This window comes from Cygnus atratus, chromosome Z, assembly GCF_013377495.2.
Source record: "Cygnus atratus isolate AKBS03 ecotype Queensland, Australia chromosome Z, CAtr_DNAZoo_HiC_assembly, whole genome shotgun sequence".
Classification (NCBI taxonomy): domain Eukaryota; kingdom Metazoa; phylum Chordata; class Aves; order Anseriformes; family Anatidae; genus Cygnus; species Cygnus atratus.
The window spans coordinates 33,572,585-33,588,174 of record NC_066396.1 but is presented as its reverse complement, the minus strand read 5'-3'; the positions used below and the strand labels follow the sequence as shown (position 1 = coordinate 33,588,174).

The 15,590-nt window shown below is 38.2% G+C and overlaps 1 protein-coding gene across 10 annotated transcripts in view; it reads left to right on the top strand.

The window, feature by feature from the left end:
• The window catches only part of MPDZ (multiple PDZ domain crumbs cell polarity complex component), a 101,943-nt gene extending 90,293 nt beyond the window's left edge, over positions 1 to 11,650 (top strand). For all 10 annotated transcript variants that reach the window (XM_050716373.1, XM_050716377.1, XM_050716375.1 and 7 more), the window contains 11 exons: positions 37 to 120; positions 230 to 423; positions 661 to 808; positions 3,987 to 4,073; positions 4,372 to 4,468; positions 5,140 to 5,180; positions 6,216 to 6,338; positions 7,312 to 7,416; positions 7,565 to 7,677; positions 8,488 to 8,611; positions 9,459 to 11,650. In XM_050716373.1, the coding sequence (XP_050572330.1) occupies positions 37 to 120; positions 230 to 423; positions 661 to 808; positions 3,987 to 4,073; positions 4,372 to 4,468; positions 5,140 to 5,180; positions 6,216 to 6,338; positions 7,312 to 7,416; positions 7,565 to 7,677; positions 8,488 to 8,611; positions 9,459 to 9,605 (1,263 nt within the window). In that variant the 3' untranslated portion in view covers positions 9,606 to 11,650. The remainder of the gene's footprint in view (positions 1 to 36; positions 121 to 229; positions 424 to 660; positions 809 to 3,986; positions 4,074 to 4,371; positions 4,469 to 5,139; positions 5,181 to 6,215; positions 6,339 to 7,311; positions 7,417 to 7,564; positions 7,678 to 8,487; positions 8,612 to 9,458) is intronic.
• The last annotated feature ends 3,940 nt before the right edge of the window (positions 11,651 to 15,590 follow it).

The following is a 15,590-nucleotide window of genomic DNA, read 5'->3' as shown; positions in this document are numbered from 1 at the left end:
TTCACTATGCAATTTATTTTTGTTGCTTATCCACAGGGAGCAATCATTATCCATGAAGTATATGAAGAAGGAGCAGCATCAAAAGATGGGAGACTGTGGGCTGGAGATCAGATATTAGAGGTGCGCTTACTTCTTTGGTCACTGTTTATTTTCATTTGCTAGCTAGACATCTTTCATTTGTCTGTTGGAAAGTCCTGTATATTTCAGTCTATGTATGCTTTCATTGTAGGTGAATGGGATTGACCTCAGGAATGCCACACATGATGAAGCAATAAATGTCCTCCGACAGACTCCCCAAAAAGTTCGTCTGACGGTGTACAGAGATGAGGCCCAGTACAAGGAGGAAGATATGTATGATGTACTCATTATAGAGCTCCAAAAGAAGCCTGGCAAAGGCCTTGGCCTGAGTATTGTTGGGAAAAGGTATGAACATACACGGACAGTCAATGTCTGGGACTTGGTCACTCGTGTGTTTCTGTTGGGGTGCTGTGCTCAAATCCTGTAAAGGCAGTACGTGTCATTCTTGTGCCGTTCCTAGAGGAACTAGCCCAACATGACTCATCAGAAAAATGAGACAATATTCATTGGGTTCCCAACTGCAAGCCATAAAAGTGACCCTTAAACAATATTGTAATTCAGAATTCATGTGTGTATTTACAGAAATGATACGGGGGTGTTTGTGTCAGACATCGTCAAAGGAGGAATAGCAGATACAGATGGGAGATTGATGCATGGAGATCAGATACTGACTGTGAATGGAGAAGATGTTCGAAATGCTAACCAGGAGGCTGTTGCAGCTTTGCTAAAGGTATCAGGAAAACGTGAGATGGTTAAAAGTGAAGAATTGAGATCCAGATTTTTGAAAGCTTAAGTTTTATTCAGCCTGTGTTCAGACTGTTGCTGAGATGTCAGGGAGAACAAGCTTTGGATCTGAATTCAAATTCCTGAAGGCTAAAGCATTCAGATTTTCATACTTCGCCTGATAAAAGTGGGAATAGTGGTAGCACAGACTGCCATATATTTATAGGGCAATAAAAGACCATTACCTAGAGCAACCCAGAACTTAATACTGTATTTTATCCGACAAACGCCTATTTGTTTAACTATCTCATATTTTTAGAAAGATACTTAGAACTGGCTTTAAATTATACAGAACTCATCAGTGTAGTTGTGCCAGAAAGTGGTTGCTTTCACAGTTGTTAATGTTCATCTTTTCTTTTTTTATTTTTTTTTCTGTGTATGTCTTGTGTCACATTACATCCATTAAATTTTATAATGCCTTTCTCAGTGAGCAAGGCATCTAGGGTAAGAAATCACTCTCTCACAAAGATAACTGAAGTAACCTCCTGGCTGCCGTTCTCAGAACCAGAATTCCTGTTCTCAGTAAATATTGTGTTTCTGATCTCCTCCATTTCCAAATCAGAAGGAAGTCATACATACAACAGTTCCTGTGGTCTGGCAGGAAGTCCAGCTGGTCAGCCAGTTTGTCTGTTTTCCATACAGAGTTTGAGACATTCGGTTGCATGTCAGGATTCTGTTGAGTCAGCATTTTCCAATGAAAACGCTCCACTGGAAAAAATTTAACAGCCTTTATTGATAGCTGACTCTTGGGTATGTAGACATAATCATGCTTGTTTGCATTATTTTAAAAGGTATATTTTTGCAGGTCTTAAATAGTTCCTCAAGCCTTTTTTTTTTTTTTCTAGGGTATGCTCTTTTTATATATACATATACATATATATATATATATATTTTTTTTTTTCAGTGTGTGACCATAATTGAGTATGTCACAGCTGCATCTGTGTTCTGATAGTGAACTTGTTGATGTAATCCTTTGGGGTAATAGTACTTTCCAATTCTTACCTGATACTTTATTTTATATAAGGATATAAGGACAATGGGTTTCTTCTTCACGTGCTGCACTTTGGACGAAGTATTTCTTCCTCATATGCTGCACTTTTACATCTCCTCTTAATTAAAATGCCGCTTCATTTGGAAAGTTTCTGTCATTTTTGTTAGTTGGCAAGCATTTTGGAGTATACAATTAAGTATACTTAATTAATAGTCTCACTTACTATTTTCATGTTTAAGTTTTTGATACTTCATCCCACTCAGTGGTACTTGTAAATAATTGTCCTGGCCCTGAGAAATGTGGTGTCTAAAATATCTCAGATATTATTAATGGTTCTGTTTCTTTCACATAGTAAAAATGGATAAAAGCATGATCACTCACACACAGGCAGTCATCATTTTTAGTTCAGATATCAGTTCTGTTTTCATTCACAAGTGAATGATCTACAGCAAGTTGTCTTGAATTGCCTAAAATGTATTTTGTTAGAAAGTTATTTACAATCTTTGTAAAATCCAAATGTATTTAAACTGCCATAAAACCACAAGAATGTGTGAAAATTCCTCCCATTCTTGCAGTGTTTCTTGTTATGTATCCCCCAAATATGTGAAAAGTTGATAGTTTTTCTTCCACTCATTTGACTTTAGATCTATCAAATAGGAGACTCCAGGAAAAAAAAAAAGTAAGAAGACAGAATGTGATGTGATTTACATTCATCCATCTGAAGTTCAGATGGAAAGTATTACATCCCACTTTCACACATAATCACTTCAAAATCTCATTTGTGGGCTTGCATTTTATGTGAGGATGTGGTAATTTTACAGGAGGAGAGCAGCAGGAAAGACTGTTTATGTCTGAGCCCTGGTCACGTCTTTTCCAGGACATGAAGAAGTCAGTATTACTTAAAAAAATAAAAAGTAATTTAGTAATAAATCTCTCCTAGTATCAGCTCTAAGAGATTATCAATAGTATATGCTAGCTACAGAGGCTTAGAAACCCTATTTGAATGGGTATATTATGTTGTTGAGTTTGATATATTGGTCTGTTTCTTACTGTGAATTTTCTGATAAATTTTTGAACCTCTCTTAGGGTAATACAGCTAAGGTATGATAAATAAAGGCAGACATCTGTAACAGTAAATTCTTTGGTTGCATAGGTACCAGAGATCATAATAACAACTTCCCAGTGGAAGAAAGGGAAAAGCAAAATAGCAACAATACTTTGAAATTTCTGTATTTAAATATGTTGCAGATAGATAGATGTTCTTTTGACACTACTTATATTATTTTGGAAGTCCTATTTTCTGAAGTGTTTTTGTGATAACACCTTACCTATCTGTTATCAAAATAAGCCTAACATCTTGGTTTCTAGATGTTTGATTGTGTGGTGAATTTTCATCTGAGGTAGGTATTTATACATGAAATGCCTAATAGTATATTTAAGAACTCAATGCTTAATGGAAGCATTGGAATGGATTTTCCAATGTGCAATCAATCCATATCACCCAAGTTCCTCTTGGGAGTCAGATACAGAAAGGTCTCTTAAACTACAGATAGATGTTTGGAAAACCTCCCACTCAAAATCTCTTTAGTTACGTCAGTATGGATCCATATTAACAGGTAATTTCAAGAGTGGGAGAGAGATTGCTAACTACCACTTTAAATACCACACTGTCAGCTATATCAACAGAAATACTAATTAATACTTGGAGGTTTTGTACTGTTTTAGTGCTTATCATGAAAATACTCCACTTTTATTATTCTTTGAAAAATGTCATCTTCAAAGTACATGTTAGCATTACTATTTAGAAGCCAAGACTACTACTCCTTAAAGAAAAGGTAATGGAATTAGGCTTCATAAGTAGTCCTCACATCTGTATTAGAATACTGTTTAATCCGAAAAGTTCTCAGCTCTGTATTGAATATCATTCAATAGTATCATTCAGTCATAGTTGGTATGGTTCTGGTCCTGTCACAAACTCTGTCTTTTCAGTTCTCACCGCAGGGTTGTTAGTCCTGTATTTTCCCCTCTGTCCGTACTTTTTTCTTCTTCTACCATCTAATAAGTGACTTAAGTGTTGTTGTTGGCTTTAATGTTGTAGATACAAGAGGTGTATTAAAAATGACTCTTTCTTTAGTGTTCGTTAGGTACGGTAAGACTAGAGGTTGGAAGAATAAAAGCTGGTCCATTCCACTCTGAGAGGAGAACATCCCAGAGCAGCCAGGTTTGTAACTGTAAAACTGTTTAGTCTGGAAGAAAAAAAATGTGGTTAAATAGGGAAAGCAAAAAAAAATAGTTAATTTTATGATGAAAATTATTTTCCATGTACTTTGTAGCTTTTTGGTAGCCATTTTACTTGTTCATTTTAGCTAGTTGTATCAGTTAAAGACGTGATCCAGACGTAATCCAGATTGGATTAATCCAGATCTATTTTGTAAAATACACTGAATACAATGGGTTACAATTTTATCAAATTGGGACTCTGAAACTGCTTTCTAATCCCAGTGTAACACTGTATTTAGGTCAGTGAAGGAAGTGGCAGTCTCTCCTCCTTCAGCTTTCCAGCTTCTGGTTCAAGTGCACCTGAGGTCTTTGAAAGTGGTCTGAAGAAAAATACCTGTAAGTTTTTATGGCCCTTTCACTAATTTATATCTGTATATTGGTAGCTGAGATCTGCTTTCTCTAATACATAGTCATTGTATACTATAGGCCTGAAAGTGATTCCTTAGTCATTAAAATGTTGCAGGTGTGGTGGTTATTATACAGTACGTCATATATCTCTTTGAATCACTTTTTATAAAATAAACTAGCAGGTGTTACATCAGCAGTTTAGATGCTGAGAATCTAAGTTGAGCGAGAACTATTTTTGTTAAATCTTAATATGTCTTCAGTCAAGCTGTCTTGACTCGTTCTTGGAAAGTACGTGGTCAATTCCGGATACTACATTAAATTAGAATAGCTGTGTAATAGCTCTCTAGTGCTCAGATTTACACCAGTTACTTGTGACCCAAGTATCGCTATCAAATAATAGTTTCTATTCTATAAGCATTGCTTAGCAATTTACTCCAATAGTTGTTTAAATTGAAAGAATGAATGACTTTTTCACCCATTCTAGAAGTATTTCAGTGCTATTAATTTAATGGCAGCTGCTTTCAAAATCTGTGTTGAAATGTATGTCTGTAATGAAGCAGCAGAAAGCTAGAATCATCACAGTGGCTTGGATGACTTTAATGGAAAAGTTTCTTTTATATACTAGTTTAACTTTTCTTTTTAAATTTATCTGACAACAGCTTCTGAAATACAGGGATTAAGAACAGTTGAGATAAAAAAGGTAAGTTACAGCATAAAGTGGTATGTATCAGGAAAGGTTCTGTAGATGTTATGTGTATGTAAAGGAGGAAGTCTGGCCACCCAGTTAATCATTAGAGGGAGGAACTGATATGGCAATAGTTAAGTCATTTGTCTACTGGTTTTACTGATCTCCACTGCCCGTATTTTTAAGTAAAGTAAGTGTGACTTCCACCATCACATTTTGTGACCTGTTTTTAAAGCAAATGGAGAGAGAATTAGTAACAGTGTTACCAAACAAAGTTAAATCCAGGCAGTTGTAGTGAAGCCAAGGGAACTGTACTAAATTTGCAAGTCCGTTGTTTTGTATTTCACATTTGTTTGACATGTATTTTTAATAGATAGGCCTTTACATGACAGCTGCCAGTTTTTCAACTGGGTTTCAATTGCCTTTCTCATTGACGGTAGCGTAAGATCTAAGTTACAGACTGCTTCTGATTGTCTAAAACACATGTATTTATTTGACTTTGCCTGGGATCCAGTTTCCTTGATTACGCAGATTGTATTTAACTGTTCTGTTTTTAACGTTGAATCTGTGAATACTGATCTATGATAGCGATTTTGGTGGTTAGGTAGTTGAGCATTGTACAGCAGTGAATAACTGGTTTTGTTGTTCAATAGTGGGACACTAGGGGGAGCATAAAGATTAATTCTCATCTACAGCAGGTTCCTAGTAGGAGACTGATAATAAAGGACAATCAATCCCATCTCTACAGTTTCGTTGCCAGGCAAATGCTGACATTAAGGGTTTGATGTTGACTTCTGTAAGTATTCAGTTTGGTTAAGAAAAAACATATAACTGAGTCAGTAAATTGTCACCCTCCACTGATGGGAAGAACTATGTATTGTGCACTCTGTGCTTTTCCAAAATATATTAACTTTAAAAAATGGCTTGAGACAGGCGTATTCGGATTTTCATAAGATAGGATTTTTATGAAATTTTTAAGGTAAGCCTGCAATTCTCTATGTATTTTTCTTTCAAAAAAAAAAATATCTTTTTTTTTCATTACAATAATAGGGCCCTGCAGATTCACTAGGAGTGAGCATTGCTGGAGGTGTAGGAAGTCCCCTTGGAGATGTTCCTATATTTATCGCCATGATGCATCCAAATGGAGTTGCAGCTCAGACTCAGAAACTCAGAGTAAGTTAATTGTTAAGAAGGTTATAAAGATTGCATGGGTACTGCACAATAATTACTCTAGACAGGTAATAAGGTAGCAGTTTAATGATGCAGTCATGATTGCTTCTGGCTGTGACAAGAATTTTTGCTATTTGGATTGACAATAAAGTAACTCAGATTGGTGACACGGTAAAAGGTAATTGCTGAAAGATATATTAACTTGGGAAGGAAGTCCTAAAGAAATCTTGGATCATATAGCCGATAAACTTGTGAAAATTCAAAGTAGGAAGCCTGGTACAGAATGATGGATTCTCTAAGTGAGCTACACTGTTGAGTCTCGTGGTCATTCCTGTATGTATGCAGTCTGTTTCATATCTCATGTTCTCTGTGCTTACCTGTCTTAGGATAGAGAATTCTTTTTCAGATTCCAAGTCAAAGTAAGTAGTCTTAACTCACACAGCACTTAAATGTGTACTGTATTCAATTTATATCAGAGGTTGTTGAATTTGACTAATGTTCCTTGGAAAATAGACAGTGTTATTTCAGGATGAATTTAAATATATATATTTCAGGATGAATTTAAATATAAAATATATATATATAAATATATATAAATATATCTTAAGATAATGTACTACTTCAACCTGTCTGTATTCAGATGATTTTCCATATCCTTCTAGAATATTAAGATTAATTCTGTAAAGAACAATTATTATTTTTTACACTGAATACACTAAACTTAAACACTGATCTGCTAATTTTGATCTCATATTTTCTACTCTTCCGTCACTTCACTATGTAGTTCAATGATGTTGTGCCTTTGAGAGAAGTGTACCATGCACTCTTCCTACTTTCTTTCTTCCTGTCCTATGTCACTGATAAATTGTAGCTAACTCCAAGTACTCAAATCTGCTATTATTGAAAGAAAATGCCAAATAAATCTATGTAAATAAATTTGTATTGATAGTTACGTTTTCTACATTTTCTTCTGCAGGTGGGGGACAGGATTGTTAACATCTGTGGAACATCTACTGAGGGCATGACTCACTCCCAAGCTGTTAGCCTCTTAAAAAATGCTTCGGGCACTATTGAGTTGCAGGTAAAAAACAAAAACAAAAACAAAAAACCTCCAGTGACATTTGGAATATTTTCTGAACATTAGTTGCTATGATGTATTATTTTAGTATCAGCGTTCTTATTTTACTGGCTTTTTTTTTTTAACTCATTTTACTGAACTCTGTTCTTAGGTTGTAGCTGGAGGAGATGTGAGTGTCATAACTGGTCAGCAGCAGGAGCCACCTACGTCCAGTTTTACATTTGCAGGACTGACTTCAACCAGCATTTTTCAGGATGATTTAGGGTCAGTAAATACATAATAATACAGTCTATGTAGCCAGCTACTTGAGGTGGAACTCAGCCTAAAATGCTTACAAATTGTTTTGTTTTGTTTTTTTTTTTTTTTCCCTGCTGTAGAATTAAAATGTGATTTGATTTCTTTTTAAATATGGCTTTCTTCATTTCACTGAGCCTAGGTACCTAAGATTAGTTGATACACCCCAAATTGCTGTTCTCAGACTTCCATAGCAAGGTTCTTTCCACAGTGGTACTTTCATTTCTATAATGTACTTTTTTAGCACTAGGCTATCAGAAAAAAATAACTTTCATGGTATACAAGTGTTAACACTTCTGGTATACTACAAGGCACAGCTATGTAAACAAGTATTGCCTCAGATTATGTCATAAATCTGAGGCATTTTTCCAGGAACAGGGAAAGAGAGAATGGGGTTCTTTAGGCACACAAACCTACATTAAAAGGTAGAACTTCAAAATTCATGTAGTCAAAGTTTATGTGTGGAGATACACCTACGAGTTGTCTGTATAAACACATACATGCAAATAAACAATAATAACTCAGAGTAGGAGAGCAGCAACTAAATCTTGCGACATAACGATTGGCTGCTAATTTTGGACTTTTTTCAGGAGGCATAAAGGGTTCCAGGATTTTTAAAGGTGTTTGCTAGGAAGATTGTACCATGAGGTACATTTGTAGTTATAGAGGAAATGGAAGTGCATTGCTTAACTAGAAAGAAAAAATGTTTTTGGTTGAACATTATACATGTTAAATCATAAGTTCAGACAACATAGCAACGCTCTTTTTCCCTTTCATTAGGCCTCCTCAGTACAAGACCATTACTCTGGATAGAGGACCAGATGGCCTGGGCTTTAGTATTGTGGGGGGATATGGCAGTCCTCATGGAGACTTACCCATTTATGTGAAGACAGTATTTGCAAAGGTAAGTGTAGATTTGTTCAGTCAATCCATTTATTAGTTCACGGCAGCCACTTTCTTAAAGCATGGCCTGAGTTCGATGCCAAATGATTAATGGTTTCTCACAGCATTTCTTGACCAGTGCAAGTTCTGATCAAAATGTGCTCGCATTATTTGAAAGATACAGTTTCAGGAAGATTCAGAATTTTTCAAGTGCATGAGACTCTGCAAATGGCAGTCTTTTTCAACTCTCAAAACTGGAAATGTTTACATACTTTGAAAAACAACCCCCCTACCTTATGTTTAGAATTCATTTTCTTCAAGTAATAGAAGGGACCAATTTATTACAGCCTCAAAGGTAGACCAGCATAAAATAACTGAACTCATCTGGACCTTTGGAGAAGTTCAGGTACTGACTGGATTTTATGAGTATAGTCTGCCCTAGGGAACAGCCCTGAGTTAGATAAAAAATAAATGTAATGAAGAATCCCAAATGTTTGTTGTAAGTCAAAGTTCACAGGTAGGTTTTGATTACTGGATTTCCAGTTTCTGGAAGCTATTTCAGGTCTTGAAAATCTTGCTGTTATGGTACCAGAGACTAGAAGTTATACTAGCTAGACCAACAGGATTAAAGTAATATAAAAATCCTCCAGATCCATCCTCTAGATCAAAGTGTTGTGAAAGTTAGAGAACGCAGGACATACTGCAGCACTAGCAGGCTGTTCTATGATGGACTGTAGTCAAATCACTCTCAATCAAAAAAGGATTGTGGGGTTTTGTGTACTGTACCCATCTTATTCAGACCATTGGGACAGTGCGGCAGGGAGAAAAAGAAATGCACGAGTCTGCAATTACATGTTGTATTGTTTCAGGGTGCAGCTGCAGAAGATGGACGCCTGAAGAGGGGAGATCAAATCATTGCTGTGAATGGGCAGAGTTTAGAAGGGGTGACCCATGAGGAGGCGGTTGCTATTCTGAAAAGGACAAAAGGAACAGTCACTTTGACTGTTTTGTCATGAACTATCTGCTGAAAGGGGTAGGATCGACAAGACTATATTATTTACATTCTGCTTAGCAAAGAGAATGGAAATGTTTGTATAGCCTTATTGCTCTTCCCGCTTCACAGGACTGTGTTACATCACTGAAGAAAAATAACATTTAACCATATTTTTGTATGTAATAGAAGTATTTCTCCTACTGTCAAACCACTGGGATGGAGTTATGTCACCTATGGCAAAGACATGAATATTTTTCCTAGTAATATTGTAATGAATACTTGTAAGACACTAAAAAAAAATGTTTTCATTAATAACCTCACAACAAAATTTAAATGTTTTGCTAAGAGGCTTTGAATATTTTAAATATGTGAGAACAATAAAGTCACTGAATCAACAAGGGGATGGCATGGGCAGAAGTAGTCAGAAAACAGAAATAAGATTATTGGAGAAATAAAGTATTAACAAAATACAGAATTTGGGGAACAGGAGGAAAAGCATGTAATGTGGAGGCACATAATTAATGGACTTTTTTTTTTCTATTAATCTACAATGACCAGGTAGAAGGAGTTGGGAGGGGATTTTTTTGTTGTGTTTAGTTTTGGTTTTTGCTTGTGTTTGAATTGTGTTTTTGATGGTGGGGATTTGTTCTCAGGCTGAAAAATTTATTTGCTAGTGGAGACTTATCCCGGTGAGTGAGAGTGCCCAGCAACTGCAGTATTAGAAGGATTAAACTTTTCTTTCATAACAGTAGTTTTTTTCTAGACTGTGTGGGAGTGAAAGCAACCTCCCTAGTGTGAAATGTGTGTAAGCAAAAGTTGTCCTCTTGCAATGGGCAAGGCTAAATACTGTCTTAGTGCCGAAGTTTCTGAATGCTGCTTGAATCAGAGCTGTGAACAAACTGCTCAGGATATATTTACTTAGCTGAATATACGACCTTGTGGATATAGGTTAATACAATGCAGAAGATGTTAGTGTTACAGTGTTGCTTGTCATTATAAAATAAATATCAGCAAAGATAAGGTCCTTCCTGGACTGAGGAGGGCTATAACAAGGGGTTGATGGTGGGTAGAGGGCTGAAGATCAGTTCCAGTGGAGAAGAGGGGAGCAGTGAGACAGCAGTGAAAGTCTTTGCATCAGCGTCAAGCAGAAGAGGACAGCTGAGGGTCACAAACATTATTTGGGGGTTGTTAATTTAAGAGGAGCAAATGCAAGATATTGTCTGGTAAATAAGGTGCAGCCATGAAGCTGTTATTTGGATAGCAGAGTTGTCAATAAATTTATCAACATCCTCAGTTTACTAAGAAGTCTTTAAAACTTTATCCTGAAATCATACCTACTGATACCACTGGCTGATTGTAGTCTGCCTTTGGCTCTGCTTCTTCAAAGTGGCTCTTCAGAATCTGGCAGATAAAGCACACCTTGCCCATGATTTACCTTCCTGCATAAAAATGCCAGTAAATATGCTGAAGGTGAAATACACCTAATTAGCATGCTATATACTTCCTGTAGCAGCAAGACCATGTTGATTAGCAAAAAAAAAATATTGCAGCAAGAAGGTCAGCACATCAGTTGTCATTTAAGAGAACTCTCTGAACAGAAAATGCAGGCAGTGGTCAGGCAATTACTAGAGGAAGATGCGAAAGACTAGCATTTGTATTAGTGAGAAACAAAAACAGTATTAGGAATGTCTGTGAAATAGTATTAACAAGCTGGTATCTAGATCTAAGCGAGTTAACTAAAACCAAACAAAAACAAACACAAACAAACAAAAAACTTCATCTCATTAATTGTTCTAGAAGTTACTGTGATTGGCAAAAAATGAAAGTACACAGATGGTACCATTACTGGCTGTTGTTACTGAATTGTTCTTGTGTACTTATTCCTTGGTTAGAATAAGAGATGCATACATTGGAGTGTGTAAGGTTGCTTTAAATAGTATCTATATTTGTAACAGAAGTAGTGTACAGATATTTTGTTACTACTGTTGTGTCTAAATGGGGGATTTAATTAAATAAATACCAAACTCTCAGTGATGAAGAAATAAAGTTGCAGGTGCGTTTCTGGTGTGTGCTGGCTTTGTTCATTTCGTTGTGAAAGATTAATCCAAACTTTTTAATTAATAACAAGAAGTTAATGATATTGCTCTTTGTGTGAGCCATCTAGTAAAAACTGCTTTATTTGGATTTTCAGATTTTAACTTCACTCACAGTCTTTTAGCACATCAATAAGACAAGATACCAAAACTATTTAGAAATGAATAAGAGAGTGCCTTGCTTGTTTAAAACAGACAGTATTTAATCATTTCTCAGTCTGCTTAAAAAGCAGTCTGTTGGGTATGGTTCTTGACACGAGCAATCAAAACACTGAGCTGAGCAGCCTGGAATATTGCTTTTAGTCGTGACCATGGTGCTGGTTCAGAGCACAGGATCTCACTGAACCCCTGTGCCAGGACAGCTGTTCCATGACCACGACTGAGTGTCTGCTTTGCAATGGATTATGAGGTGTAATAAACTTAGCAGGCTTACAGTGATTAGTTTACTTCATCATTTGGTATTCGGTGCAGCTTTTCTATCACAGGGGTTAGTTCTGCAAGATGCTAGGTACTGGCACTGTTCTACTAAGTTCTCCTTTTGGTTATGTTAGTTTTTTGTTCATGTGACCGTGTTAACTTTGGGACTTGACAGGATTGGAGCTAAAAGGCTTGGGATCCTAAGGGCTCAAGCCCATTGTCTGTTCAAATACACATTCTTTTCTTTTAACTTAGGTCTAACCTATTCAGTGCCAGTGATCTTAGAGTGTGTCCTGGTTTCAGGTAGGACAGAGTTAATTTTCCTCCTAGTAGCTGGCAGGGTGCTATGTTTTGGATTAGGATGAGAAGAGCGCTGATAACATGCCGATGTTTTAATTGTTGTAGAGCAATGCTTACACCAAGCCAAGGACTTTTCAGCTTCTCGCTCTGTCCTGCTAGCGAGCAGGCTGGGGGTGCAGCAGGAGCTGGGAGGGGACAGACCCAGGACAGCTGACCCAAACTGGCCAAAGGGGTATTCCATACCATCTGACGTCATGCTGGACAATATATAGGGGTGGCTAGCCGGGGTGGGGGGGCCGGCTGCTCGGGGATAGGCTGGGCATCGGTCAACGGGTGGTGAGCAATTGCATTGTGCATCACTTTGTACACATTATTACTATTATTATTATTATTATTATTATTATTATTGTTATTGTTATTATTTTCCCTGTCTTAATAAACTGTCCTTATCTCAACTCACAGGCTTCACTTTCCCGTTTCTCTCCCCCATCCCGGAGAGGGAGGGGGGAGGGTGAGCGAACGGCTGTGTGGTGTTTGGCTGCCAGCCGGGCTAAACCACAACAGAGTGGTATTAATGAAAGAGACTGTCACGTTTTGTAATTGTGCATCTGGACAAAGGACAGCTGGCTCATGGGAATGCACAGATTTAATTCCTTGACAGTGACCGGATATCATTGGCATGGCTGCTTTCCCATTCCCCTGCTGGATTTTATTTCTGGGTTAGGTTTGTGGAAGCAATGGAAATTGTAATTGAAATTGTATGGAAATGGAATTGTAATTGTAAGTTGAGAGAATAAGCAGAAAATGATATATGTTCTATAGACTCAGACTTGCTGTGGTGGTTTTACCCAGTTGCACAGCCAAGCACCACTACAACCACTCTCTCACTCACCCTTCTCATAGGGAAAGGGGGAGAAAATTTGATGGAAAGGGCTCAAAGGTTGAGATAAAGACAGGTAGATCACCCAGTGATTATTAAGAGGCAAAACAGACCCAGCATAGGGAGACTGGAGAAATTTATTACCTATTATAACAAGCTAGAGAAGCAAGAAACAAAGAAAAACTAAAAATACCTCCCCCCGTCCACCCTCTTCCACCCCATCCACCTGAGTGGTGCAGGGGAACAGGGAATGGGGGCTGTGGTCAGTCCCTGATGCTTCGTCTCCACCACTCCCTCATGGTCACTCTCTGCCCCTGCTCCACGTGGGGTCCCTCCCACGGGATGCCGTCCTTCCCGAACTGAGCCTGCGGGGGCTGCCCACAGGCAGCAGCTCTTCAAGAACTGCTCCCACATGGCTCCGTACCACGGGGCCCATCCCCCAGGAGCAAACTGCTCCAGCACGGGTCCCCCACAGGCGGCAGCTCCCCCCAGACCCCCTGCTCCTGCGTGGGCTCCTCTCCACGGGCTGTAGCTCCGGCCCGGGGCCTGCTCCTGTGGGGGCTCTCCACGGGCCGCAGCCTCCTCCAGGCCACCTCCACCTGCTCCACCGGGGACTCCTCCACAGGCTGCAGTGTGGAGATCTGCTCCATGTGGGACCCATGGGCTGCAGAGGGACAGCTTGCTCCACCAGGGGCCTCTCCACAGGCCGCAGGGGAACTGCTGCTGTGTGCCTGGAGCACCCCCTGCCCTCCTGCTGCACTGACCTTAGGGTCTGCAGGGCTGGCTCTCACTCCTCTGTCCCAGCTACTGTTGTGCAGCAGTTTGTTTGTTTGTTTGTTTCCCTTCCTTAAATCTGCTCTCCAAGAGGCGCAAACACCATTGCTTATTGGCCCAGCTCTGGGCAGTGGTGGGGCCCTTTGGAACCATCTGGAGCTGGCCCTTATCTAACATGGACTGTGGACTCTTCTCACAGAAGCCACACATGCAGCCCCCTGCTACCAAAACCTTGCCAACCTTGCCACTTATACCCACTACGCTTGCCCCTTCCTCCCCAAAAAAAGAAAAAAAAAAAGGGAAAGAAAAGATAAAAAGGTGTTCTTTGTTCTTGAGTGGCAAAAAGAGGCTTTGTTTTAGTGACAGAGACTTGCAAATAACATGGAGGAGCTCGCTGTTTTTAATATTGTTTTGCGAGGCACGTCTTGTCTCAAACTGGCAGTGACATTGGAAAGAGGCTGGTTGTGGTCTCACCTTCCCCCCAACCTCCCTGTCTCTTTTCTTGCTTTTGAAAAATAAATCCTTTGAAGCATCTAAAATATTCATGTGTGGGGAGCACTTCTGTTTCAGGCACCATTTGAAACTGCTAAGAATAGACAAAAATTTTTACTTTCTTACAGATGCTGTTGAAACTGTGAACACTGATGTCCTCAGCACATTCAACACCTGCAGTATATATATAATTGTTTTTATTTCTTTCAGAATTGGAGACCATGCCTCTTCCACAAGAGCTGCATAGATCTTGACTTTAGTGCATTTTAGTTCATAGCCATTGTTGTAGGGTTATATGTTAGCTTGCAAACTTAATGCAGCTGATATTCAAGCAAATGCTGACAGCGGCAGGTTAGAGTAATAAATTTTGAACACTGGAGAGCAGGAATCGTATTCCATTATTAGGTATACTAAGTAGATCGAGCTTCCTAAATTTTTGCCGTAAGTTTTAATTTTCTTATGGTAAAATCTCCCTCAAAGTTATTGAAGTTTCTTGAAGCGAAAATGATCATTTTAAATGGGTAGAGAAAAGCAGATGTTGCTTCTCTTATTTTAGCATAAAGAAGAGGAAAATAACCTTGGATAAGCTACTGATCCTAAAAGCTGTTCAAGATACTACAATTATTCAAACTGGGTTATTAATTTTTATTAATTTTAACTTGAGTTTTTTTTAGTTTAGATCCAGTAGCAAATCAGTTTTAAAAACTGAAACAAGCAGGTTTTCACTTGACTCAAAAAAAAAAAATCTGGTTCGTCTGATTACTTTGTGGTCTCTTCATTTTTTGGTCCTCAGATAGGTAAATATATATATTATTACAATTTTTTTTTTTGTGATTATGTCCCGGTAGTATTTGGATCACCTATGAAAATACCATCTGTGTTCTTAGCTGAAAGTGCTATACTGGATATTTTAAGTGCCTGCTGTTAGATGTTCATATCCATTTTACCCATAGATATAAAAATGAAAGGTTTTTAAGATGGAAGGCTTCAAAGTTGTCAGCACTTTTTCAAGTCTTCTGGTATTCCAGCCTTTGGCAATTTGACTACACTT